General features: G+C 52.0%; 7 protein-coding genes across 7 annotated transcripts; 5 read left to right on the top strand and 2 right to left on the bottom strand.

The window, feature by feature from the left end:
• Window positions 1–72: 72 nt before the first annotated feature.
• BDV59DRAFT_202282 (DNA-directed DNA polymerase zeta catalytic subunit REV3) lies at window positions 73–5,073 on the top strand (the record flags this gene model as incomplete). Its single annotated transcript, XM_073694003.1, has 1 exon — window positions 73–5,073. The coding sequence occupies one exon, from the start codon at window positions 73–75 to the stop codon at window positions 5,071–5,073; it is 5,001 nt and encodes a 1,666-aa protein (XP_073547684.1).
• Window positions 5,074–5,158: 85 nt separating this feature from the next.
• On the bottom strand, window positions 5,159–9,584 carry BDV59DRAFT_202281 (RNA dependent RNA polymerase; the record flags this gene model as incomplete). Its single annotated transcript, XM_073694002.1, has 5 exons — window positions 5,159–5,214; window positions 5,326–8,535; window positions 8,601–9,066; window positions 9,125–9,278; window positions 9,325–9,584. The coding sequence occupies 5 exons, from the start codon at window positions 9,582–9,584 to the stop codon at window positions 5,159–5,161; spliced, it is 4,146 nt and encodes a 1,381-aa protein (XP_073547683.1).
• Window positions 9,585–10,072: 488 nt separating this feature from the next.
• BDV59DRAFT_178968 (uncharacterized protein) lies at window positions 10,073–13,923 on the bottom strand. Its single transcript, XM_073689852.1, has 9 exons — window positions 13,774–13,923; window positions 13,571–13,718; window positions 13,429–13,523; window positions 12,761–13,372; window positions 12,558–12,710; window positions 11,292–12,497; window positions 11,113–11,241; window positions 10,949–11,065; window positions 10,073–10,898 (listed from the first exon to the last, which is right to left on the bottom strand). The coding sequence occupies exons 1-9, from the start codon at window positions 13,846–13,848 to the stop codon at window positions 10,314–10,316; spliced, it is 3,120 nt and encodes a 1,039-aa protein (XP_073547682.1). The 5' UTR covers window positions 13,849–13,923; the 3' UTR covers window positions 10,073–10,313.
• Window positions 13,924–14,741: 818 nt separating this feature from the next.
• BDV59DRAFT_178965 (uncharacterized protein) lies at window positions 14,742–16,131 on the top strand. Its single transcript, XM_073689851.1, has 3 exons — window positions 14,742–14,951; window positions 15,033–15,944; window positions 16,033–16,131. Exon 2 carries the CDS (start codon window positions 15,058–15,060, stop codon window positions 15,397–15,399), a length of 342 nt encoding a protein of 113 aa, XP_073547681.1. The 5' UTR covers window positions 14,742–14,951; window positions 15,033–15,057; the 3' UTR covers window positions 15,400–15,944; window positions 16,033–16,131.
• A 268-nt stretch (window positions 16,132–16,399) lies between these two features.
• Window positions 16,400–18,277, top strand: BDV59DRAFT_193444 (FAD-binding oxidoreductase; the record flags this gene model as incomplete). The annotated part of the gene is made up of 4 exons (XM_073692231.1): window positions 16,400–16,726; window positions 16,791–17,844; window positions 17,895–18,076; window positions 18,125–18,277. 4 exons carry the CDS (start codon window positions 16,400–16,402, stop codon window positions 18,275–18,277), a joined length of 1,716 nt encoding a protein of 571 aa, XP_073547680.1.
• A 254-nt stretch (window positions 18,278–18,531) lies between these two features.
• Window positions 18,532–20,233, top strand: BDV59DRAFT_178961 (aspartate-semialdehyde dehydrogenase family protein). The gene is made up of 3 exons (XM_073689850.1): window positions 18,532–18,836; window positions 18,892–19,149; window positions 19,210–20,233. Exons 1-3 carry the CDS (start codon window positions 18,809–18,811, stop codon window positions 20,013–20,015), a joined length of 1,092 nt encoding a protein of 363 aa, XP_073547679.1. The 5' UTR covers window positions 18,532–18,808; the 3' UTR covers window positions 20,016–20,233.
• Window positions 20,234–20,431: 198 nt separating this feature from the next.
• On the top strand, window positions 20,432–22,042 carry BDV59DRAFT_178958 (40S ribosomal protein eS4). Its single transcript, XM_073689849.1, has 5 exons — window positions 20,432–20,518; window positions 20,649–20,786; window positions 20,855–21,139; window positions 21,313–21,607; window positions 21,662–22,042. The coding sequence occupies exons 1-5, from the start codon at window positions 20,505–20,507 to the stop codon at window positions 21,713–21,715; spliced, it is 786 nt and encodes a 261-aa protein (XP_073547678.1). The 5' UTR covers window positions 20,432–20,504; the 3' UTR covers window positions 21,716–22,042.
• Window positions 22,043–25,388: the final 3,346 nt, after the last annotated feature.

Below are 25,388 nucleotides of genomic sequence, written 5' to 3'. Positions count from 1 at the left end.
GCTCGAGTGACATGAATTCCAATTTCGGTCTGGCCATGTCGATGACAGCGCTGGCTGTCTCGAACTCGCCCCATGGAGCCCTTTCAAGTGCGCCTCAACTGCGTGGATCACTACCAGGCGACCCCAACCGAATTTGATCCTCCTCTGCCTTACAGGGATGCCGCGGCTGGGAAATCTGATAGATCCAAAGTGCCCGTTATTCGGGTGTTCGGCGCGACCGAGACCGGCCAGAAAGTATGCGTGCATGTGCACGGCGCGTTTCCGTATCTCTATGTCCAGTATGACGGGAGTTTAAAACCAGACGACGTCCACTCCGCCATTCGGGACCTGCAGCTTTCCATTGACCATGCCCTGGCCGCGAGCTATCGTCGCAACGCGTATGATAAAAGAGCTGTTTATGTCGCACACATCACCCTGGTAAAGGGTGTCCCCTTCTACGGCTACCATGTCGGATACCGCTTTTTCTTCAAGATCTACCTCCTCAGCCCGCTCTACACAACGAGACTGGCAGACCTGCTCATCCAGGGTGCCGTGTTGAAGCGACCCATCCAGCCGTATGAGAGCCATCTCCAGTACATCCCCCAGTGGATGTGCGATTACAGTCTGTACGGCTGCGCGTACATGAAGTGCGGCAAGGTCAAGTTTCGGTCGCCCGTTCCAGAATACCTAGAATTGAACGATTTGTCGCATCGCTGGCACGATCGCTCGGTGGGCCCGGATTGTCTTTCGGATGAGTCCGCTTTCCCAAAGCAGAGTCATTGCCCTTTGGAGGTGGACGTCTGTGTGCAGGACATCTTGAATCGGTTGGAGATCACAGAGCGACCGATCCATCACGACTTTACTGAGTTTCTGCAGCCGGTAGCGTCCACCGAGCGGCTGGTTCCGAGCATGGCAGGGCTATGGCAGGACGAGACTCGTCGGCGGAAGAAGCGGCTTGGACTCGACGACCCTGGGAGCAGCCCGTTTGGGCCTGAGGATCTGGTGTCGCTCTCCGCCAACCCGAGGGATAATACGAAAGGTGGCTGGATCCATGAAGAAGAGTATCTCCAAATGGCTGATGCGATCGCTGCCAAAGAGCGACATCAATTCGACCGTGGGGAAATATCAGGCGAGAAGATCTTGCCCGAGGATCCGCTAGAGAAACATATCAAAACCGCCTTGGAGAGTGTCGAGGATTTCTATCTCACTACAGATGATCCTACGACCACTCATCAGAAAGAGGTCCTGGATCATATCGACAATGCGGATGCCCATGAAGAGCTTGTAGCCGGGCCTGTCGGAAACGAAGAAGGCGCTTGTTCCTCTAATGACGATAATGTTGCAGATCTCTTTGCGGAAGAAGATAGCGACGGAGGCTACACCGATGTCGCGGATGATGAGATGGTGCTCCTGGATCCGACATTGCAAGACGATTCATTAGGTGACTCGGCCAGGTTGAACTATTTGAATTCACCGGAGAATATAAAGAAGGATATTCGGAAAGCAAAGCGGGCCCTCCAAAGCCCGCAGAATACAACACCGCCATCCCCAGTAAAGAGGAGGAAGTACTTCGACGATGAGCCTCTGCGCAGCGTCACTAAGATGCCACAAGTTCCCACTGATAACATCGGAAAGGGAAAGGGAGCCGCGAGGATGGCACCTCAGCCCGATGCTGATTACGCACACTACCCAGGCCCCTCCTCACAAACAAAGCCTCCGCTATCCCAGTCAAACGCTCCGTTCGGGCCCAGCAGCCAGAAAAACAGCAGGCTCAACTTCCCCGTGGTCAAGAATCCAAACGATCCAATGACAATCCAGCGGTATAGCCAGGAGGGCGTCTCTTTCAAGGCAACGCAAGATATCACAGAGAATAAGGCACTGGTCGATCCAAGCTCAAGTTCTGGTGATCGCAAAGGCGAAGTCAGCTCGTCGCTGCAGTCGTCTTTTGAGGCCAGCCTCAGCGATATGAACCCCTTCCTGTTAGAACTAGCCCCTATGATCCACCGCGCGTTCGATATACCCACCAACAGACGGGCTATGTGCTGGCGGCCGCCTTGTCCGGGTCAAAGCGAGGTGACTTCCACTCTTGGCGACTATGGTTACCCATCTGTTATATACCAGAAAGCCCATTACAGCAACGAGGAAGACGTTCCTGACCGCGCACGCGATTACGGTGGAAGAGAATTTCGACTAGAAGGCAGCGGCATTCATTATCTCCCGGATTTCGATCCATCTGGGCGCTCACTGGCTATGACGGGCGAGAGCATGTCATCAAGAGATAGACAAGAGCAAGAGAAGGCTGACCAAAAACTGAGAGAGCTGTCCACTGCTAGAGTCTGGGAGTTTGCTCCAGTGCCCCCGAGCCGCTCCGAGGTGATAGAGTGGTTTGAAGCCGAACAAAATGCCCTTCGTACTGCGCAAACCAACGGGGTTGGGCGCGTGCCCCAATTGAAACCCAATATCTTGTCGCAGATTGAAGGTCCTACGCAAAAGAATGAATACGGCTTTAAGTATTCTCAAAAAACCAGGTCAACTAGCGTCGAACATCACACCCAGTATATGAGTACGATGAGCCTTGAGGTACATGTCAATACGCGTGGTGTTCTATCACCGAACCCCGATGAAGATGAGATTACTTGCCTATTCTGGTGCATACAATCGGAGGAAGACACAGTGGACGTCAATGGTTACCTCCCTGGTGCTCATGTCGGGATGATCTTCCAAGGCGACGGTAACAAGCCCGAAGAGAAGGTGTCGAAAGCATTGAAGATCTCAATGGAGCATGAGTCTACCGAGCTCGAACTGATCAACCGACTGGTTGATCTTGTCCGGGTTCACGATCCCGACATCATCACCGGGTATGAAGTCCACAATGGTTCATGGGGTTATGTGATCGAGCGAGCCCGCAAGAAATATGACTTTGACTTATGCGAGGAGCTAGCGAGGGTTAAGTCACAGTCGCACGGCCGGTTTGGGAAAGATGCAGATAGATGGGGATTCACGCATACATCGTCCATCCGCGTGACCGGACGACATATGATCAACATCTGGCGGGCCATGAAGAGCGAGTTGAATCTGCTTCAGTACACCATGGAGAATGTGGTGTTTCACTTGCTGCATCGACGGGTGCCTCATTACTCTTTCCGTGACCTCACAGAGTGGTATCAGAGCGGCAAGCCTCGCAGCCTCCTCAAAGTCATCGACTATTTCGTCTCACGCGTGCAAATGGACCTCGAAATCATCGACGCGAATGAGCTGATACCCAGGATCAGCGAACAAGCGAGACTCCTAGGTGTCGACTTCTATTCTGTCTTTGCCAGAGGCTCGCAATTCAAAGTTGAATCGCTCATGTTCCGCATCGCCAAACCGGAGAACTTCCTTCTAGTCTCCCCAAGCAGAAAGCAAGTCGGCGAGCAGAACGCCCTCGAATGCCTGCCTCTGGTCATGGAGCCGCAGAGCGACTTCTACACCAGTCCCCTTCTTGTGCTCGATTTTCAGTCTTTGTACCCGAGCATCATGATTGCCTATAACTACTGCTATTCCACATTCCTAGGACGAGCACGACCATGGCGTGGACGAGACAAAATGGGGTTCACCGATTACACCAGACAGCCCGGTCTGCTGGAACTATTTCGCGACAAGATCAATGTTGCTCCTAACGGCATGATCTACGCCAAACCGGAAGTGCGGAAATCACTCCTCGCCAAAATGCTATCCGAGATCCTGGAGACCCGGGTGATGGTCAAAACGGGCATGAAAATGGACAAAGATGACAAGATGCTCCAGCGTCTCCTTAACAACCGACAGCTTGCGCTCAAGCTCATCGCCAACGTCACCTACGGCTACACCTCCGCCTCATTCTCCGGACGGATGCCTTGCGCTGAAATTGCCGACAGCATCGTGCAATCCGGCCGCGAGACCCTAGAAAAGGCCATCGCCCTGATCCACTCTGTCGAGCGCTGGGGTGCAGAGGTCGTCTACGGCGACACTGACAGCCTATTCGTCTACCTCAAAGGGCGCACCCGCAGCGAGGCGTTCGGCATCGGCGAGGACATCGCCAAAGCCGTGACCGCAATCAACCCGCACCCCGTCAAGCTGAAGTTCGAAAAAGTGTACCACCCGTGCGTGCTGCTCGCAAAGAAGCGCTACGTCGGGTTCAAGTACGAGCATCGTGACCAGAAGGAGCCCGAGTTCGACGCCAAAGGCATCGAGACCGTCCGTCGCGACGGCACGCCCGCGGAGCAGAAAATTGAAGAGAAGGCCCTCAAGCTGCTCTTCCGCACCGCAGACCTCAGCGCTGTCAAACGCTACTTCCAGGCTCAGTGCGCCAAGATCCTGCAGGGCAACGTCTCCATCCAGGATTTCTGTTTCGCCCGAGAAGTCCGCCTCGGCACGTACAGCGAGCGTGGCCTGCCGCCGCCAGGAGCCCTGATCAGCACGAAGAAGATGCTTGAGGACCCCCGCGCCGAACCCCAGTACGGCGAACGTGTCCCGTACGTTGTTGTTACCGGGGCGCCGGGCGCACGACTGATCGACCGTTGCGTGCCGCCCGAGACTCTCCTCCACGACGCGCAACTGGATCTTGACGCAGAGTACTACATCACGAAGAACCTTATTCCCCCCTTGGAGCGGATCTTCAACCTCGTCGGCGCGAATGTGCGCCAGTGGTACGACGAAATGCCGAAGGTTCAGCGCATTCGCCGTGTCGAAGGCACAGCATCGTTCGCGTCAGGGAACGGAGCCCGGAAGACGCTCGAGTCGTACATGAAAGCATCCACGTGCATTGTCTGCCGGGCTAAGCTCACCGATACCGACGTCCCGGTCTGCCCGGAGTGTATGCAGCAGACGCATGTTTCTCTTCTAGACTTGGTCAACCGCCAGCGCCAGGCGGAAAAGAGGGTGTCCGATTTAAACCGCGTGTGTCAGTCGTGCATGGGGGCTACCTTCGCTGACGAGGTGAAGTGCGACAGCAAAGACTGTCCTGTGTTTTACTCTCGAACACGACATATGGCGAATTGGCGGCATGCGAAGACAGTCTTGGACCCTGTTATTAAGCTGTTACAAGATAGGAGTGATCACGAGTTGGAATGGTAGGTGTTGAATGTGGTTTGAATCTTTGTTTTTTTATTCTATGGGTAATGGCGTGGAGATTATGGATCGGTGTTTTGGATGGTTCTGGTTAAGGTTGTGGGTTGGTTGAACATGAGATACCACTGTATGATATGGAATCGACGTCTGCATAATGCATGAAATGAGCTCATATGGAGTTAATATCCGAAGAATAGATACATCGCGCGCGAAAGGTGATGCAACGACTAGTAGAATCCCCCACGTTTCATTCCATACCGAGTAGATCGTAGAGTCTGTCGAGAGCGTTTGGCTCAACGTCATTCTGCTCAAACTCAACCTTACACTCCTTTCGTTCATTGGCTATTTCGTTGAGGGTTTGCTTGGGTCGAACTTGCTCCTGCTGCAACGGTTCATCAAAGTCTAGTAAATCCATACCCCTGTCACCGGAGACAGCGGGAGATTTCTCGCAGGTCATCGCAGAGATAGACGATTCAGAAAGACCAAAGTCATCAAGGAGTTGATTGAAAGACTCCATAGATTCGTTCTCCTTGCTTATGAGTCCTTTCAGCACCGTTGGCGTCTGCAGCACCTGCTCCTCGCCCTCGAATAACCCAAATGGATCTATACCTGCAGATTCGACAGGAGATGTATGTCCATTTGGCTTCACAGTATCGTGTCCATTCTTGCTAGATTCGGGAATAGCGTCCTCAGTCGCCTCGCCAACGGTTACAGGCTCTGGCTCCTCATAATCGCTGTATCCAATAGTAATTTTCCCCAGGACATGTGGGAAGATCCACGGGAAGCTGATGAGCGGTAACTGGTCTACTCTGGGACCTGTACTATTGTAGCTCTTCACATCTTCGGCGAAACCAGCTCGGCGCTCTTCTAGCGCAGTTTTCATTTCCCCATACGTGATGCGGTACATTGCTAGAACGAGGGGGGCCAGACGATCAAAATCGCGGCCTCCGACTTTGGCGTAGCATTCTTTCTTGAAGCCCTCGCGGAGGGAAGAGGACAGCATACCGATGTCCTCGTGGAATTTGTAGTCCTTGCTCATGTTGGCGTGGGAGAGCACGAACGTTGACCAGACCTCGAATTCGGTCTTGATTTCGTGTTGGGCCATTATTCGGCGTAGCGCGGTGTCGTATTCCTCCTTCATGTTCCTCGCAAACTGGTATAGGTCTTCCGTGACGGGGATTCGGCTTTGCAGGATACGCTTGTCGAAGGGCTTCTCGAGGCTGGGAACGAAGTCAACCCGCTCCACGGCGTCGTACAGCTGGCCCAGAATCTTCCCGGAAGTGTAGACATTTTCCGACTTCTTCTCCATAAAATGCGGCCAGGAGCGAGGCTTCAGGCTGCGCGCCATGACAGCCGGGGTGCCATTTTTGTTGTAATCCACTGCATCGGAGTGAAGCTGCGCCAGATGGATGCACTTTTCTTCATCTACCCCATTTTCGAGGCGGTCCGCCCAGGCGAGGTGCGCATGCGCAATGGTTGGAAGGCAGTCGTTCTTCATGTATGTAACAAAGAACGAAGTGATTTCGTCTACCGTCACGTCATGGTCTAGGTCACGCGCTTTGTTGCTCTTGTAGTTCATCGGCTCACGGAACCAGTTTTTAGGTATGAGGTCCTGATCCCAGATGACAACATAGTCATCACCATCAAGGTCTCCACCAGAGCACATGCTTGCAATGTCGCGGTCTCCGGTTTGGGGTAACACCACCACATCCTGTAGGTGGTGTAGTGCAGGAACGTCGACTGCCTTGACAACACGGATGTCGCCTGAGTGGAGGGACGGGTTGCGCCCAAGGATGCATATACCTAGGACAACTTCGTACTTGCCGCCTTTCTCCTGGTTGGGTATCTGCAGGAAAATCTCCGGCAGAGCAGAGAACTTTTGTTCGAACGGGGCGTCCTTGTTTGGTATCTTGTCATGGAAGTAACCTTTGAGTATGCCGGTCTCGTCCATGCAACCGAACAGACATGCTCCTTTGTCGATCGTGATCTTGGCCTTGTCCTTGAGATATTTGAGATGCCAGGATCTCCACAGTGTCAGGACAGATGTCATGAAAGGCTCCTCGACTCTTCTGAACCCGTCGATAATCATTTGGCTAATGGTGAGGGTCATCTGGTTGGGATCGACATATTTCCTGAGCAAGTGTATCGCCTTTACATCATTCTTTAAGGCGTCGTTAAGACCCCGTAGTACGACCCTGAGCTTCTCGTGGAATATCCTATCCCGTATGCCAAGCGTCGACAACACGATTATGAGCTGCCTGTTCAAGCTTGCGGAGGTGAACTGAGACCAGCGGATGATCTCCAGTCCATTGTGATTCGCGGTAAACTTGGCTTGGCTCTTTCTGATATGGACTTCTCGACGCTGTGCTTCTGGCGAAACTGTAAGGATTCCCTTGCATCCCCCAAGTCGGAACTGGAAGACTGAGGGAGGACCACCGCTAGGCGTTTTGATCTTAAGTTCAGACATGACCATCTGCGCCAGAAACTTTGAGATCCTCCCCACGCCATCTGAGAAAGTGTAGCCGTTACGAACAATGTCGTCAATGCTCCGTACATCCACGGGGCAGCCGGAAATCGCACGTGTGGTAGAGAAGCACTGGCCCAGTCTTGCAGCGTGCTTTGCAACATTACGAATGTCATCAAAACGACCCATCCAAGCACGGATATTGGCAGCGGTGATATTTGGCAGTGGGGCGAAGAAATAAGCGCCGTGTTCGCGGAATTGGGAGTTACCAAATGCCAGAAATTGATAATGTCGATCACCGATGACGATACCGTTGGCCAACGCTCGCTTGACACGGGTGAACACTTCATCCATTGTGTTGTCCGTGGTCGAGTAGATACGTCCGAGGAGCTTCTCATCTGTAAAGCGAACTCGGAGGAACCGATCCGCGTACTGGATGTACTGCCTGATGATGCGATTGGACATATCCATCGATGGCGTTTCGTAGTAAATAGTGCTGGGTGTAATTCGAGCAGAACGGATGTAACAACAGTAAGGAGGGATCTTTGAATTTGTGACTCCTCTGACGAACTTCAGGTCAAATATCTTCATGGGATCATAATAGACTCGTTTTTGGGTCGCCACATGTTCCAAGAGCTTTTTGGCTTGGGACTCGCCGAGTTCAGACAGCTTCACTGCAAATTCACGACCCATGGAGAATTCAGAAAGGTATCCATTAGAGAGACAGACTTCGAGCTGGTAGCGAGCTGAGAATGGAAGATGTATGTAGTTCTGATCGATAAGGTCCACCAGCGTTCTGGACGACTCCCAAGTTGGACGAGCATCTGTTATATCAATCCACTTCCAGATCGCAGATGGTATCGGCTCATCCTTATCCCAGAGGGTGAAGCGGTCAGTGATTTCAATCTTGATATTGTAATCTGTCAGAATGTTGCAGAGCGAGGTGAAAGTGTTTGAATTAGAGACTTCCTTTGAGTACGTTATCCTGAGAGCGTTCCAACGGCCTGTTCCGAGTGAAGGCAACATTAGAAAATGTGTGAACCGACGGGCAAAATCTGTTATAACGTACCGATATCAACTACTGGCTTTGTCTTTTTCAAACCTACTGGAAGCGAGGTGGCCTTGTGTGGGTTGTGAATGATGTGCGTCTGTCGAAACCAGGTATCAGACTCTCTCCAGTTGGTGTCTTCCATGAAGGTTGAATTCACGTTCTTTAGACGACGATGATAGATTGGTGGAGAATCCAAGAAAATGAAATGGGCAGTTTCTCCGGACTCTGAATCTTCTGTCTGGAAGATGCGGGTGAGTTGGACCAAGGGAATTTTGAGCCGATAATGCTGAGTGTCTAACACCGACTGTTCTTTGTTCCGAGGATTTACAGGATAGTATAATTGAAGGTCAAAATAGATCCACAAGGCTCTGGCCTTCAAATCAAGGACTAATGGGGTCTGAGTGCTGAGATTAACTGTACGCATATGCAGCATTGTCGTCTCGTCATACAGGACCCCGATGTCGGTACCAGAGATTGGCATTTTCTGTCACGTAAATATCAGTATCTGAACAGATCACGTATGAGTTGCGTGCGGGATTTACCAGTTCGATAGGATAATTCACATTCCGCCGAGTTGGACTGGGGACCTGTGAATCAGAGCGAGAGTCGAGGGTCACCGTGATGGTCCATGTGTGGTCATCTTGTAGACTAATCTTATACTTTCTGTTTTTCCAGAAGTCATTTTTCGGGGGTGGTCTACTTGGAGTCAGAATCATTGTAATAAGCCCCGGGCAAGACTTACTTGAAGCGTATTCTCCCCTTCGACTCTCTGTTTCCGTGCGCCTCCTCAAAGATATCAATGGAGTGAATGCTTCCATGCTCTTTAAACGCATGAAAGAGAATGTGTGCATTGATTTCCTTCGGGAGGTCGTTGAGATTGATCGCCAGGGAGTCCCACCGCTTCCACGGGGGTATCACCTGGGACAAGGGATCGGGCTTTACAACCGGTCGAGGTGGTCTAGCGGAGGGAGGAGCGTGGAAGTTTCCACGATTTCTCGCCATCTTGGGACTGCGGGACCTGGATGATTGATAGTGAGAGATTGGGGAGGAAGATGATGGGGAGAAGGAGGGGGACGACGACGAGGTGTAAGAGAAAGAGGAACAGGCGGGCGATGGTCGAGGGGAAGGAGAAGATGAGCTGGTGTGTCCTCCTTGATCACAAGGTGAGAGTGAGGAAGAAGTGAGCGATGTTGGAGATGGTGTGGCTCTCGTATGACCGCGGCGATGAATATGGCTGCCGTGAGAGTGAATATAGTATCTGCCTCGGTGTGTTCCCCGTCCATGCGCCCTTCTTCCACCATAACCCCGTAGACGAGGGTCAATTGTTTCTTCCTCCATTCTGACTATCTCTTCTCCAGTGTATGTCATATATTCTACTTTCAATGAGCCTTAGCAGCCAGCTATGCGGTTATTAGGCACCGAAGACGGGAAGAGAGGCAGGATGTACAGCAAACGCGGAGAAGGCATCACCACACAACAAAGAAAAGAACGCCCATGACGCTAGAGCAATGATGTTTATGTAATGGGAAATAACTTCATCAGACATGTTGGCGATGCTGCCGGTATCCATCATGGAGACAAAGCGACAAAAGCAAAATTGGCAAGTAAAACAGGATGTTTATGCTATGGAATTATCCATATAACAGGCGCTAAGGAATAAATTGGGTCATATCTCATGCAAGGCAGACAGGCTATAACCGGTGAACATCTGAAAGATGTAAAACGGTTTGCTTATGCAGTAGGTGTGCTGGTGAAAATGAAATCCCTCGAGAGCTCCAAATCCATGTCCAAATCGATATCCTGCAGATGATTCTCGTCGCCATTGCCATGCAGTTGAGCTGCCGGGAAGCTTTCGCGCTGACTACGATGCGATTTTCTGCTTCCTTGACTGCTGGGTTGACTGTTTTGGCTCTTCTGGTCAACATCCCCGAGGATTCTGCGCTCTCTCCGATTACCCCCACCCCCTTTAACAGACTCTCGTTTTTGTTCAGACAATTGAGGTACTTGCGGTGTCTTCGCCAAGGGGAACGCATTGTCTCTGGGTCTCTTTGGGCTGCGTCTGCCGGTGAGAGAACCATCTGATTCAAAGGACGTATCCACCAAGTCATCGCCCTGGGTTTGCATACATTCCCCTGACCGCATTTGCTTCTGTGGTGTGGGCTGCGGCTGTCCTGTAGTTGACCTGGTTCGCGATGGTTTGTGGGACAGATTAGGCCCGGTTTGGAATCCCATCACGTCCATGAGGCGCCCGATATGCTGCTGGGCCTCGGAGAACTCTCGGGCTTTGGATGCCTGTTCGTCTCGTAGATATTGTACCTGGAAAGGATTAGTTCTGGCCATCTCCTCTGCCCTGAATTTTTCCTCACCTTCTTTTCCAAGTACCGAATCTTCTTATCTTTTGTTTGTACCTCTTTGGTGGCGTTGGATGCGGCTGCCTGCATGGAGCTCCGTAGGGAAGAAATTTCATCGTCTCGCTGCAGACACTGCCCTCAAATTAGAATACGGTGCCTTGAGAGAGCCAGATACATACCTCTGCTTTGCTTTCATGGAGTCGCAGCTCGAACTGCTTCCTGGCTGTTTCCAGTTCCATATTGAAGCCTGCTTCGGCCTTGTGGAGCTCAGATTTAAGGCTTTCAGATATCTTGATCTCTTCATTTAGCTGTGACAACAGTTAGCCCTGGTTGTATAAAAGATAACAATATGACTCACCTTATTTTGGAGGCTTTCCGCCCCAGCTTCCATATCATCCTTCACCGCTAGCAGCCGCTGGATTTCCTCATCGTGCTGCCTCAAAGCTGTCTGCAAATCAGATGCGTGCTGCTTGATGCGGGACACTTCCTGCACCAAAGCGCTATTACTATCAAGAAGAGAAGTCTTCTCTTCCATTGCGACATCCAAAGCCCGACGTAGCTCCATATTCATGTGCTCCTTCTCCCGGACCTCTTCCTGAAGTCCCTCTAGCCGATCATCCTTCTCTGTCATGACGGCAATCAGATCAAGCTCCCTCGTCCGAGCCCTCTCCCGCTCGCTATTAGCAGATTCCTGCGAGTCCCGCCGCTGCTCTTGCAGGTCCTTTTGAGCCGCATCAAGACGTCGCGATAGCTCTTCTGCTCGACTCGTAGTACTTTCCGAGTGGCTTTCAAGGTTTACAATCTCTTGTTGAAGAGTAGAGATTGTAGTATCTGCTTGCTGGAGTCGTAGCTTTAGCTCGTGATTGAGACCTCGCATTTCATTCGCCTCTTGGGCGACTTTGTTTCGCTCTTCTTCGACCGCTCGCAGAGGAGTTTCGGCATCATTGCACCGTTTCTCAAGATCTTGACAGATTTCTTCGACCTTCCATATGACCTTCTCTTCTGAATTCTGCGCATTCAGCGCGAGCGTTTCCGCTAGTCCACTTCGCCAGCTTTGTCGCGTGCTAGGTGACTTCTCCAGTGTTCTTAAAGTCGGTACCGACTGACGGAGCGTCATGGGGTTGATATCAAAGAAGGAGCATGTCGCGTTTGACACAGAGTCGCGAGTGCTCTGCATGAGTGCCTGGAATAATTTGAGTTCTACAGAGGATGCACTTTGCCCACTGCTCCGAAGGAAGGATGAGCGCACAAACAATGCAAACACATCACAGAGCAGCTGGTTTTCCGTGTTGGCGAAGGAAGCGTAGCAGGTATGAGAGGCTTCACACTGAGCCTGAGGCACCTTTCGAGGGAAAACCTCCATTAGTTGGGGCATGCTCTCGCTCCATTGCTTGTGCACCTGCTCAGCGATGGCAGCTTGGAAGGTATCTCCATCGACGCTCTGCAGGCCGGAAATAATTGCTTGAGACAGCTGGATTGAAGCAAGGCCTGCTGTGTTTGCTGTCTTCAATGATGAGATCACGTAGTTGAGAAGGCTGCAAACGGCAGACTGCCCTAAGCACGCCTGGGGAGCTGTTAGCATTTCTCTCAACATCGATTTGTACGGCGTATACTGCTCCCTTACAACAACTGTAATAGTAACCCGGGAAATTCTGTCCAGCGAGAGCGTATCTAACACTCTCCTACTGTCCTTTGATATCAGCGTCTGTAATGCAGTCCCCGATATTCCAGGTGACATCACAGGAGGTGGAAGCAGCGCCGTCAAGAAGGACACGCCCTATAAAGGTTAGAATATCACACTGCACATGTTACCCTCAAATGACATACAAGCATCTGTACATCGGGATCAATCCCGCTTCGGGTAACTTTTTCGCAGAGTTTAGCAATCTTGGGAGCGTTCGCTTTCACCCACGAATCCCGTTGCGATCGCTCCACAGTTTCGCAAATCCCAATAGCAAGACGAATACTATCAGCCGCTTTATCGGGGGTGAGGCTGCTACAGTTTGCAGAGCAAGCAAGGATCACACGCAGAACGACGAGATCTAATGTCTTCAACCCGCGTTTTGGGCCGAAGAAGTGGTTTATACTCTGTAACCAGGGTGGTGCCTGGTGGTCATAATCTTTGTGTTTTCGCCACGATGCTGATATTTGGGCGAAAGTCGAAAGACAGAGGAGGTTTCCCATATGATCATCCAGGTTGCGAAGTGTTTTGGTGAGCTCTGACTGGAGACTGGACATTGTTTCATGAGGAATCTCGAATAAGATCCCTGATGAGGTTTGCAGGCCGCTGATTAGTTGGTGCAGAGGCTGGATAGTTTCCGGGCAGGGATTGTTTCCCATTATGCAGATGATTCTGGTGAAGAACGGTGCTAATCGAGCTGGGGTTATGTAACTGTGTGGGAGGGGAGATGAAAGAATTGAGATGCATGCTGATATGTACTGTTTCAGTTAGCTAGAGACATTAACAATAGCTAGGAGAGATTCTAGCGACGCACCTCGGCTTGACCATCTTCGATGGCTTTCTGCAAGAACTGGTCAAGAATATGCGGGTGGCGATGTAGTAATGCATCACGAGCAATTGACGCCTGGGCTGATTTACTTAGAGAGATGGCTTGTATTATTGCGAACTATGCTTACTGAAGACTTGTAGCAAGTTCAGCGCGTAGCCGGAGCGGGATAAGCCGTCGACAAGCACATCAACCAACGCAGCGACTTGGCAGGGCTTGTGGGATACCCACGAGTTGACCTGCGTCGAGGAAGCGCGGTTGGCTATCCCATAGAGATCCTGACAGCACCACTATTAGAGTTGCGCTACTAAGTACTATGGATCGGTGCTTTACCTGGAGAGAGGGCGCATATGGAGCGGTAACAATGCGCTGCACCTCGCGCCCTAGGGCATTGATAGTATCCTGCATGGTTCCCGCTAAACCATTAGACGTTACGATAATTCTAAGATAATTGGGGCGCCCTCTGATGAGGTCATAGGTCGAATAGAAGCATGGGGTGGGAGCATTGACAGGAGGGAAGAACCTGAAGTTTGTGACTGACCCGTTGCCCCGTCAACCGCGAGACCCGAACTATGACCATGTACGACATGCCCAAGGAGCCTTCCCGATATACGCAGTATTCATCGGATAAAAAAAAAAATTGGGTCTTGCTAAGAGATTCTTCTCTTTTGAGCAAGACTAAGTGACAAGCAACTCCTCTGGTCTATACTCTGTACTTAGCCGGTAGTCAGCCACCTCCACATATACTGCGCATTTCTAGAAGACTCTCAAACTGCCAACACGATGGTACCTAGGGTTTCGCCCCGAGACATCTTCCGCCACGGAAGAGAGACAATGCTCAATTTTTGCCTTGCCCGCTTGGCTATAGGAAGTTAAATATAGTGATATGTTCTGTATGCATTGGAATAGGTGATGTTATCCGGGTGTCCTACCTCAGCAAATCCCGATCTGGAGCTGTACTGCGTAAGCCCATCTAAGACCATTGGATGGTCTACTTGTCTGAAGGAAGCATTCAGGCTTCATTACAATTTCTCACAGTGATACGCAACAGTAAGCTTTCTATACCCTAAATATTCATGGGTCTTTGAAGCGGAACGATCAATTAGGGGGCTTCTGAAGAAAACCTGGAACTACGGGATATGTACTACCAAGTGACAGGGGTACACAGGCTTCCGGATGTTCTAAGCTCAAATTATAGTAAAGCGAATCCTGCAGGCCGACTATCGCCAGACAGGCATAAAGGTTCTTGGCCCCAAAGCGCTTTTCCTCTTCTCTATGTTGAACAGCATACCACGTTCAACCATGCAAAATAATCGAAATTTCTCGTGTAACGGCTATGTAAGCTCTCAATTATAAATTCTGTGTGCTATTCTACGGACCGCATAGCAGGCAGGATAGCGAACCAGGGATCATCGTCCTTTGTCCTGCCAATCTCTCCTGCAGGTATGTCCTGCAGGTGTGTCCGGCTTTATTGGCTCGCATATACGAGCTAATCTCTCTAGCAGAGGTGTCTAAAATAGTCAATATCGCAGCCCCTCTTATAGGATCCCGGAAGCCCTGGAAAAATTGAGTCGTTATCGCGCATCACATACCGAGTCTTGGGCAGCCTCAACTAAAATGTCCATAACAATTCCCCCACTGACCACCACCTTCACTCCGGCACCGTCCTGCCTGAGTGATTATTATGTCTGGAATGCCACGGAGGGTGGTTCCTGTATCGTAGGTGGATCGACTCAAACCTGCAAGTTTAACAGTCTCGGTCCGCCCAGCACGTCGGATTGTCTGCCGCCTGGCTACGAACCCGTCACAACCGCATACTTTTCCCCTGGCCTCTGTCCCTCCGGCTACAATACAGCCTGTTCAGAGGTAGTCAGCGTGGGCACATTGACCGAAACAAGGGCAACATGCTGTCCGAGGTGCGCGTCCTATAATGAAACCCGGCTTCCGCCCATGGTCTGACTTCATCCCGCACAATCAGCGGCTACACCTGCCAGACTGAGACCGCAGCCTGGCCTTGGTACACAGACCACGGATGTACCTACGGGCCGTCGACCGCGGAGATGTGGACGTATACATCCAGCGCCCGCGACAGGTGGTATACGGGGACAACCATGAGCGAGAAAGCTGCCAACGCATACGGGATAGCGATTCGATGGCAGTCCACCGATTTCGTATCGACTCCCACCGCAGATACATCTCCGACCGCGTCCGCCGATGAGCAACCTGCAAGCAGACCGCACGGTATATACACCCAAAGCCCGCGCGTTTCGAGTGGTGAACTGGCCGGGATTGGAATTGGGGCTTCCTGCGGGGTGCTCATTCTTCTTGCGGGCGCGATTGTGCTATATCGTTATATCAGGCGCCGACGAGCTCCGTCGACGGCAGATAGAAGAGAGCCGTTTGCGCCGGTCCCGCGAGACGAAGATCCTCCGTCCGAGCTACAGTCTACCGAAGCAGCCCAAGAGATGTATGTAGGCCCGGTCCGACCTACGCCCATGGCTGAACTGCCGGGGAAGGAACCAGAAATCAGCAATGTTCAGGGCGATCGATATGCATGATGGTGCCGGTTATCACGACTAGAAGGGGGAGTACATAAGCATAGTTGTGTCAGTGAGGCAAGACGGCTCTAATTCCGGAGGGTCGGATTTATCCCGATCGTCTGGGGGCGTGGGGAGGGCGTGGGGGATCCTGTATGACCTCGGCGACGGTATTGTAGCTGTTGATGTGTTATTATCACGGAGGGGATTTCTCCCACTCGGCCGAAATCCGAATGTCAGCTAAGCGGTTGCTCATCTGCTGTGGTGATGGTGTTGTCTAGCGCATGGCGCGACTGCAAGTCCGTCTCTTATCGCATGCAAGGACAAACAACCTGGCGTAAATCAAAACCTCCCAACTCCCAACTCCCTCTGGAATTGTGTTTTCTCTTTTACATTCCACTCTCTCCTCGATTGTCATCGCCATGCGATCACTTTCTCGTCTCCCACGGGGAACGGGGTTCCCCGCACGGCCCCGCGCGCCCCTTTGTCGGCCCCAGATCTCACGACCTCAGTGGAGAATCGCCCGGTTGAACAGTTCCAGCGCGAATAACGATGGAAACAGTCAACAGACGGGTTCGGGAGGCCCAAAATCATCGTCTAGCTCGTCCAATTCCTGGTCCGCCGGACGGACTCTCCTGGTTTCCGCCCTGGCCGCCGGCGCAGGTTATGCGGGCGCCGTCATAGCCCAAAAGCCACAGGGAAAAGATCTCAAGAAACCCCAGTACGGAACGATGCAGGATTTTGAAAAGGTAAAAATTGAAAACCCCCCTTTGGTTGCAAGCAATCGCAGACTACTAAACTTCTGCTTCTCAGGCAATCGCCGAAGTGCGGGCGAAGCTGGGCGATGACGCGGTTACCACCGAGGAGGACGAGCTCCAGCGACACGGCTTTTCCGAATGGTCTAGTCTGAATGCAGACCGGTTGCCCGTTGCGATTGCCTATCCGACTACCACGGCGGACGTCGTGGAGATAGCGAAGATTTGCAACAAGTATAAGATGCCAATGGTGCCCTTCTCCGGAGGGTCGAGTCTCGAGGCGAACTTCTCCGCCGCCTACGGCGGCATGACCATTGATTTCGCGCTGATGAACAACATCCTGGAGCTCCACGAGGATGACATGGATGTTGTCGTTCAACCCTCCATCCAGTGGATGGATCTGAATGAGAAGATCAAAGACAGCGGTCTCTTCTTCCCCGTCGATCCCGGTCCGTCCGCCATGATCGGCGGCATGATTGGCACGAACTGTAGCGGAACGAATGCAGTGCGGTATGGAACGATGAAAGATTGGGTTATCAATCTGACCGTGGTGCTGGCGGACGGACGCGTTATGAAGACGCGCAGACGCCCTCGGAAGACATCAGCTGGGTATAACTTGACGGGAATGTTCGTGGGCTCAGAGGGCACCCTCGGAATCGTCACGGAAGCGACGCTCAAGCTGGCCCCGATTCCAGAACAGACTCGAGTTGGGGTCGTGGCTTTCCCGACCATGCGCGATGCTGCGTCCACCGCCATGCAGTTGATCAAAAAGGGTATTCCCATCCAGTGCATGGAAATTCTGGACGAGGTGCAGATGGACGTCATAAACCGTGCTGGAGGTACCGGGCGCACTTGGGCTGAGCTGCCTACACTGTTCTTCAAGTTCTCCGGCACTACCGCCGGGGTTGCGGACAGCATTAACCTGACTACCAATCTGGCGAAAAACAACCACGCGGCATCGTTCGAGTTCGCCCAGGATGAGCGAGAGGCCCATGACCTATGGTCTGCGAGAAAACAGTCATTGTGGAGTATGATGGCGCTGCGCAAAGAGGGCTCTGAAGTGTGGTCCACGGATGTCGCTGTTCCGATTTCGCGGCTCCCTGATATCATCGGTAAGTGGCCTGTCCAGCATATCCTTGGACTCGCGCTAATGCCATCACAGAGAGCTCTAAAAAGGACCTTGACGGACTAGGCATTTTTGCCAGTATCCTCGGACATATTGGCGATGGAAACTTCCACTCCAGCATCATGTACAATCGCCATGATCCGGAGGAGCGCGCGCGGGTTGAAAAGGTCGTCTACGATATGGTCGATCGAGCCCTTGAAATGGAAGGGTCCTGCACGGTATGATATCAGCTTAACATAACAAGGAGTTGGACTGACTCGAAGTAGGGTGAACATGGCGTAGGTCTGGGGAAGAAAGCGTCCCTCAAAAAGGAGCTCGGACCCTGTACCATTGATGTGATGCGGAGCATCAAGGCGGCCTTGGACCCTAACTGGCTGTTGAACCCTGGTAAAATCTTCGACTTCGAGAAAGATGACTGAAGTGGCCTTTGACGTATACCGAATTCCCTGCCATTTGGATAGACATGCATAGGTACAACTACGCCGTCCGGCATACATCTGCTTCATAGATATTAGATAGACCATCCAATCGGAGCTTGTCTCTTTCTCCGGATGCGACTAACTTGATCGAGTAAGGCCCGCTGACTCATCGCGGGGCGAATGTCTTCGGAGCGATATCGCCGTTCCTGTTCGGATTGCCACAAGCAACTTCTCGCTTCACCCCTTTGCATTGAGGTGAGTATGGTGATTTATGTTCAGCTCCTTTGTCTGTTCGATATGCACTCTGTTTCTTTGAAGTTTCTCAAGAATTGATGACGGCTGCCCACCAAGTCGTTCAACGCGGCATGCGGGGCATGAGTCACCATACATATAACTCCCCTTGACCTTTGCATCTGTTCGCTATACTTTCCACCATATTTCTTGTCAATTGTCAATAGCACAAGACAAAAGCCAACTGACGCTCGATCAGACACGTTCGGACCGCACTCGACCCATCTCGTTCCGATCAGAATGACTTCCTACCCGAAGAAGAAGTGCGGTACGCTTGACACTTCCATACACATCATACCAACGGCTAGAGCTGACAACAATAGGTGTCCTGGGCGCCACGGGCTCCGTCGGTCAAAGATTTATTCTCCTACTCGCAGACCATCCCTTTTTCGAACTACACGCTATCGGAGCTTCCGAGCGCTCTGCCGGCAAGCAATACAAAGATGCTGTGAAGTGGAAGCAGACCACGGCCATGTCCGAGAAGCTCAGCAACCTCGTTCTGCGCGATTGCAAGGCTGAGCAGTTTGCTGACTGCGACCTTGTTTTCTCCGGTCTGAACAGCGATATCGCTGGTGACGTCGGTACGTCAATTGACCTGCTATGAATAGACAAGCCAAAGCTGACACAATCCCTCATTATAGAAATGGAGTTCATCAAGGCTGAGATCCCGGTCTTCTCCAATGCAAAGAACTACCGCAAGCATCCTTTGGTGCCCCTCGTCGTCCCCACCGTGAACCCCCACCATCTGGACCTGATCCCCCACCAGAGAAAGCAGTTCGGTTTGAAGAAGGGATTCCTCGTCTGCAACTCCAACTGCGCCGTTATCGGTGTTGTGATCCCCTTTGCGGCACTCCAGGCCAAGTTCGGTCCTGTCGAGGAAGTCGAAGTCTTCACCGAGCAGGCGCTGTCGGGGGCTGGTTATCCCGGCGTTCCTAGCATGGACATCCTGGACAACGTGATTCCCTTCATCAGTGGAGAAGAGGACAAGCTTGAGAACGAGGCCCAGAAGATTCTGGGTGCCTTGAGCTCTGACGCCACTGCCTTCGAGGAGCAGGCTGGCCTTCGCATCGGTGCGACGTGCACCCGTGTCGGCGTCACGGACGGCCACATGGCGTTCGTTTCGCTGCGGTTCAAGAACCGTCCTGGTCCCAGCGCGGAGCAAGTCGTGCAGGCCATGCGTGAATATCAGTCTGAGGCCCAGAAGCTCGGTGCGCCTTCTGCTCCCCGTGAGGCCATCCGTGTCTTCGACGAGGCCGATAGACCCCAGCCCAGACTCGACAGAGATATCTCCGGCGGATACACCGTCAGCGTTGGACGGGTGCGTAATGGTGCAGAGGGCGGTTTCTTTGATCTCAGATTTGCCGCCCTCTCTCACAACACTGTTATCGGCGCTGCTGGGTCGTCGATCCTCAATGCCGAGGTTGCTGTCATCAAGGGGTATATCTAGAGATAGATTTGAACATGTAGCGGTTAAAAGCGTTAGATACCACTCCAAATATACCTTCTCGATGTCATTCTCCGGTGAATAGATGTCAGAATAAGTTGTACATGATACCACTTATAGTACTACAAAATGCTGAGGAAGTATTGGATATGCGTGTCCTGGGCTATTATTTTTTTTTGAGATACAGAGCAGATGATTTAAACAGAATTGTAAGTAGTGAGCATCCAAATCTACATACAATTGCTAAAAGAAGCCTCGTTCTGTTCAGCCGAGTTGAGTTGATATTTATGCCTCATATGTCAGGTGTCTATACCCTGCTGAATAAGGTGGGTTCTAGATTGGGCTAGCGCTAGGGCTAAGCCCGAGCCCACCCACTAAGCGAATTTCGCGGGCGGGATTGGATATCAGTCGAGGCTCTCCCTGCCTTCACTGTGTTCTCTCCTACGCGACACTCCGACAACCTACCGGGCTCAAGTCGACAAAGCAGTCAAGATGCCTCGCGGACCGTGAGTACACACCATTGAAACCCAGTATACGATTATCGGCGACCTCCTTTCACGATTTCCACCACCGTGAAGTCGATGTCGTTGAGCTTGCGCGCCGCAAAAAAATTGAGGCTAACCGCGATGTCTACAGTAAGAAGCACCAGAAGCGCCTGAGTGCGCCCTCGCACTGGCTCCTGGACAAGATGTCCGGAACCTATGCCCCCAAGGCCTCTCCCGGTCCTCACAAGCTCCGGGACTGCCTGCCTCTGATCGTCTTCATTCGTAACCGGTACGAAAATTTTCAGTGTCGAAGAAGGATGAACGACGAACGAGTCCGCTAACATCCCGCCTGCTTAGTCTGAAGTACGCTCTCAACGGCCGCGAGACCAAGGCCATCATGATGCAGCGCCTCATCAAGGTCGACGGCAAGGTCCGCACCGATCCCACCTACCCTGCCGGTTTCATGGACGTCATCGGTATCGAGAAGACCGGCGAGAACTTCCGTCTCATCTACGACACCAAGGGCCGTTTCACCGTCCACCGTATCCAGGCTGAGGAGGCCGAGTACAAGCTGTGCAAGGTTAAGCGTGTGCAGCTCGGCAAGGGCGGGATCCCATTCTTGGTTACGCACGATGCGAGAACGTGAGTGCATGCTCTCCACAAGTTCCGCGTCATTCAGTCGTTGGACCAAGCTTTGGTTGATCGGCGGAGGACATGCGAACTTGCAAAAAACCCCCCTCCGAACGAATCTCTTCGCTGGGAATTCAGTAAGGAGCTATCCATACGGAACAGGTTGTGCTAATGATGATCTACAGCATCCGCTACCCCGACCCCGCCGTCCGTGTCAACGACACCGTCAAGGTTGACCTTGCCACTGGCAAGATGACTGACTTCGTCCGCTTCGACACTGGCGTTGTCTGCATGGTCACCGGTGGTCGTAACATGGGTCGTGTTGGTGTTGTCACTCACCGTGAGCGCCACGATGGAGGTTTCAACATCGTCCACATCAAGGACGCTATTGACAACTCCTTCGCCACCCGTGAGTCCAACGTCTTCGTCATCGGCCAGGACAAGCCCTGGATCTCCCTCCCCAAGGGCAAGGGTGTCAAGGTATGTTGCATATTTTCACTTACCGGAAATTGAAACCAGCTAACTCGTTCGTAGCTCTCCATTGCTGAGGAGCGTGACCGCCGCCGTGCCCAGGCTCTTGCCAACTAAATGTGGTAAGTGTTTTGGTACCGGGAATATAAAAGCTTTGAAAAATCCGCTTGAGACGACGTCTTGCCTTGCTTTGTGGCCTGTATGACACCGGTTATGACGATACCATTATGCGTTACTAGGAAAGGAAAAAAAAGAAGAAACATCGATAGGACGCATAATCGGGCGTGATCGTTTCGACTGCTTTGTTTCGTAGTCTCAAACCATAGGAAGCAAAACCGGGACGCACCGTCTCATTCATGCCTTGATGTGATACCTATGTTTAATTTTGCTCCAAGCTATTGAATCTGCATTCGATACATCCTCAGAAAGCCCTCCTTGCCCAACCCCCAGTCCTTCCAATTGGTCGTTTGCATATAGCCTTCGTATCTGTCCTTCCCACAATATTTGAATCCAGCCCAGACGCAACGTCCACGTAGGCGCGAGCTTCATGTGAAAAGGTGAGATTCTTGGTATCTGTCCAACCCGCCTTACCTCTCACATCGCCGACAACCACCGTCAAGTCTGGTTCGGACGCAAGTTGTATGCTGGTGGTGAGGAGCTGGCATAAGACGAACCATGGATTCAATCGCCCATAATGAAATTGATTCGTCTGTCCGTCAGTCTCCCTCGATACACAACGGAACTTACAAGTGGCAGTGTAACACGTCTATTTATGCGCGCCGTATTTCATATGGCCCTCCCATGGCTGGGCAGGACAACGCAAGGCGAGCGACGCCCGCATGATAAATTGGATCTTGGGAGACTGCTTGATCCCTTGACATGTCTGGTACTCAACCCATTTGCCCGCAATCCCTGCCATCCGTTGACCTCAGCGACAGCTGATCCTGCAGGTTTAGACTGGCCTGGTTGTTGGTTAGGGCATGTTGGGCCGACTGACAAGTCACTCGCGGGGCGATCGTGGTATCTGCAGCTCCGCCATCCCCGTCCATATCAAAGCCATTGTCTCTGTGGCTGGAATTGACGGTGGAAGTTCAGTCAAACTTGAAGCGCGTCAGGCGAGTCCGTGTGTCTCGTTCGCTATCTTTTCAACTTCGCAGAGTCTATCCTGGGTATCGACCATCCCGTTTGATCCAAACAAGGGTCTATTCTAGGTTATCGGCTCGAGCCGTCGTCCGTTAGGCAGGATCCCGGCGTAGTAGTGAACTTTGGGAAATTTGCATAATACTGTACCACTATTCCTGTTCCTGGACACTACTAAGTTCTCTTGCGCGGTCTTGCGTGCTGATGAGCGGTCAACCTTCTGTCGTCCACGCTCGTACCCATGATGTCTCGGATTCATACCTACCCAGCTGACAGAACTGAGCCTTGATAACGACCATAGATAAGTCATGCACTGCTAGGATGACTTGGCCATGTCACCAGCACTACCTGGGGTAGTGGATATGGACAGCCGGAGGTTGCAAGGGTTCTCCTGAGACTGGCCATGGCAAATAGATTCATTAATTTGATTACGAAAATCGAAGGGAAAATGAAGTGCGTCTAAGCGAGTAGACGGTGGACTTCTACATATAAATATGTATGTCTGCATAAATCTTATATACACCTGAAATTGCCACAGCCACCAAGTTGATTGATAAGTATTGGCGGATCTCGTATGAACCACCAACCTGACCATGCATCCGGCATGTACTGACAGCACAAGCCATGGCAGGCCATTCCTCGTCTCGACCCCAACCGTTGGCCCGCGCAGGATGCATGCTTCCCTCGTCCTTCCCGGTGCCGCTGTGCGCACCCACGGCTTCAGACCCAGTCTGGTCTGGAGTCATCCTTCTCCGGCTGACCTCAATCCTTCAGGCTGCAGTCGAAGTGGAGAAGAACCGGGAAGGGCGTTCTTGACAGAGATTTGGAATACAAACACCTGCATGGCGACACCCAGGTTGAATTTGTGCGTCGTGGACCAGCCGGCGAATTTCCACCTGCGTAGTAAAGCATGACCACGCAGAGAAAAGATTTTCAAATTCGTGCAATCCTGCAAGCTTCATCCCTGATGCGGGATCCTCTCCCCCTCACTTGTCCATCTTCGTGAAAATAGCGCTTCGGGTGCCCCCATCCTTCAGCAGAAACTCCAACTTGTCTCGCGCCACGCCCAAATGGCGATGGCATCTGCATTCGCCGATTTTCTGATCGGGCTTCCGACAGCGAATGATCGGTTTACTGCGTGTCATGGCGATCTCAGCAAAGCGTCACCGTTATTTTCCAGACGGCGACTGCCGCGCCACGAGTTCATCTACTCTATACATCGCTGGACTTGATAACCCCACCCCATGTAACAGCCGAAGCCTGACATGCTGGGAGGAGTGGAGGCCGTTCACTCCTTTTACCAATCTACTGCGTACGCTGCATGGGGTATTAAAAAAAATTAGATTGCGGAAAAGGCGGACTTGCCCGCGCGGAGATCCATGGGTCCGACCAACACCGATACGGATCGTCACAGCTTCAGCGAGGACGACATAGTTCTCCAACAGTGCCCCATATCATATGACAAGGGCGAGAGACACCGAACAAGAGACAGGGCACTACTACGCCGTAAACTAGCGGTACAGTGCGGGTATCCACTCCCCACGATGCTTTTCGGCCTCGCGAGACTTACTAGATCGCGGAGATTTGCCTGCGACAAGCCATGGGCCCCGTAGCTGAACCCGAGTGGCGATCACGGGCGTCCCGCTTGTCTTCAGCAATGCCAATCCTCATTCTACGGTGGAATGGGGTTCAGACAACGCCTTCCTAGAAGTGATTGGTCCCCGAGCTCGCCGACACGAGGCAGACACGAATCGAACAATCCTTCTTCGAGGACGAAAGGAACTCAACAAACCTCATCCTGAGTCGAGTGAATCTTCCAGAACTAAATGCTCCTGCAGCATGTACCCTCCCATGCGGCCTCCTGACCGCTTCTCTCCTCTCAATGCCAATTATTGTTTGATCCATTCATTATTGCCGCAGTTGGCCCACTCTCCTTGTCGCCGCCATATTGGCAACCAGACTGATCAATTTTTTTCTCTCTCTGGAGATTCCAATGTTCAGCATTGGTTGGATTCCATTCGCCCAGGTTCATTTGACCTCTTTCCCCTCTCTCTGCCCCATGTGGGGGTTGTGTCTGCTTTTTTTCCCCTTTCGTTCTCAACGGCTCCTCAGGGGCGTCGGGCCTACTACTAATCCTTCGGATGCTCGACATAGATTATGCCCAGGAGGTCTATTGTTTATTGCCGATGAGTTGATTGATCGACTCGGCCCACTCGCCCACCCCCAACTTCACTCCCTCACTTTCGGACTTACCTCGCATTGCTTTCGTTACTAGTAGTCCAGTAGTACGGAGTAAGTTCTACTCTAATTTCAGCTCCTTTCCTTGGGTAATTCCCGACTATCCTGGCTCTCGGGACCCGGTGGCCCGGTGCTTTGGGTCATGATCAGCCTTTCTTTCCACCTCTCCTCACGGTGCCACCTGCCGCCATGCTTAGCCGTTCATACGTTCGACGGATTGCAGGCATTAAAGCCTATCCAATTCCCTCGGGAATTTGTCTAACGTGGCAAAAAGGTTGCAGAATCCACTCTGTTAGTGTTTAGAGAGGTATTAAAAACTGACTCTAAATTAAAATAGGGGAAGGGGGGCAGTAGAATAAATAATTCAGTCCCAGCTGCTCGGATATCCCTCGCTCGATGTCAGCTATCAGAC

This window comes from Aspergillus ambiguus (genome assembly GCF_047715705.1).
Source record: "Aspergillus ambiguus strain CBS 117.58 unplaced genomic scaffold BDV59scaffold_17, whole genome shotgun sequence".
Taxonomy (NCBI): Eukaryota; Fungi; Ascomycota; class Eurotiomycetes; order Eurotiales; family Aspergillaceae; genus Aspergillus; species Aspergillus ambiguus.
Note: the sequence above shows the minus strand (reverse complement) of the source record. Positions and strands in the feature narration are given on the sequence as shown.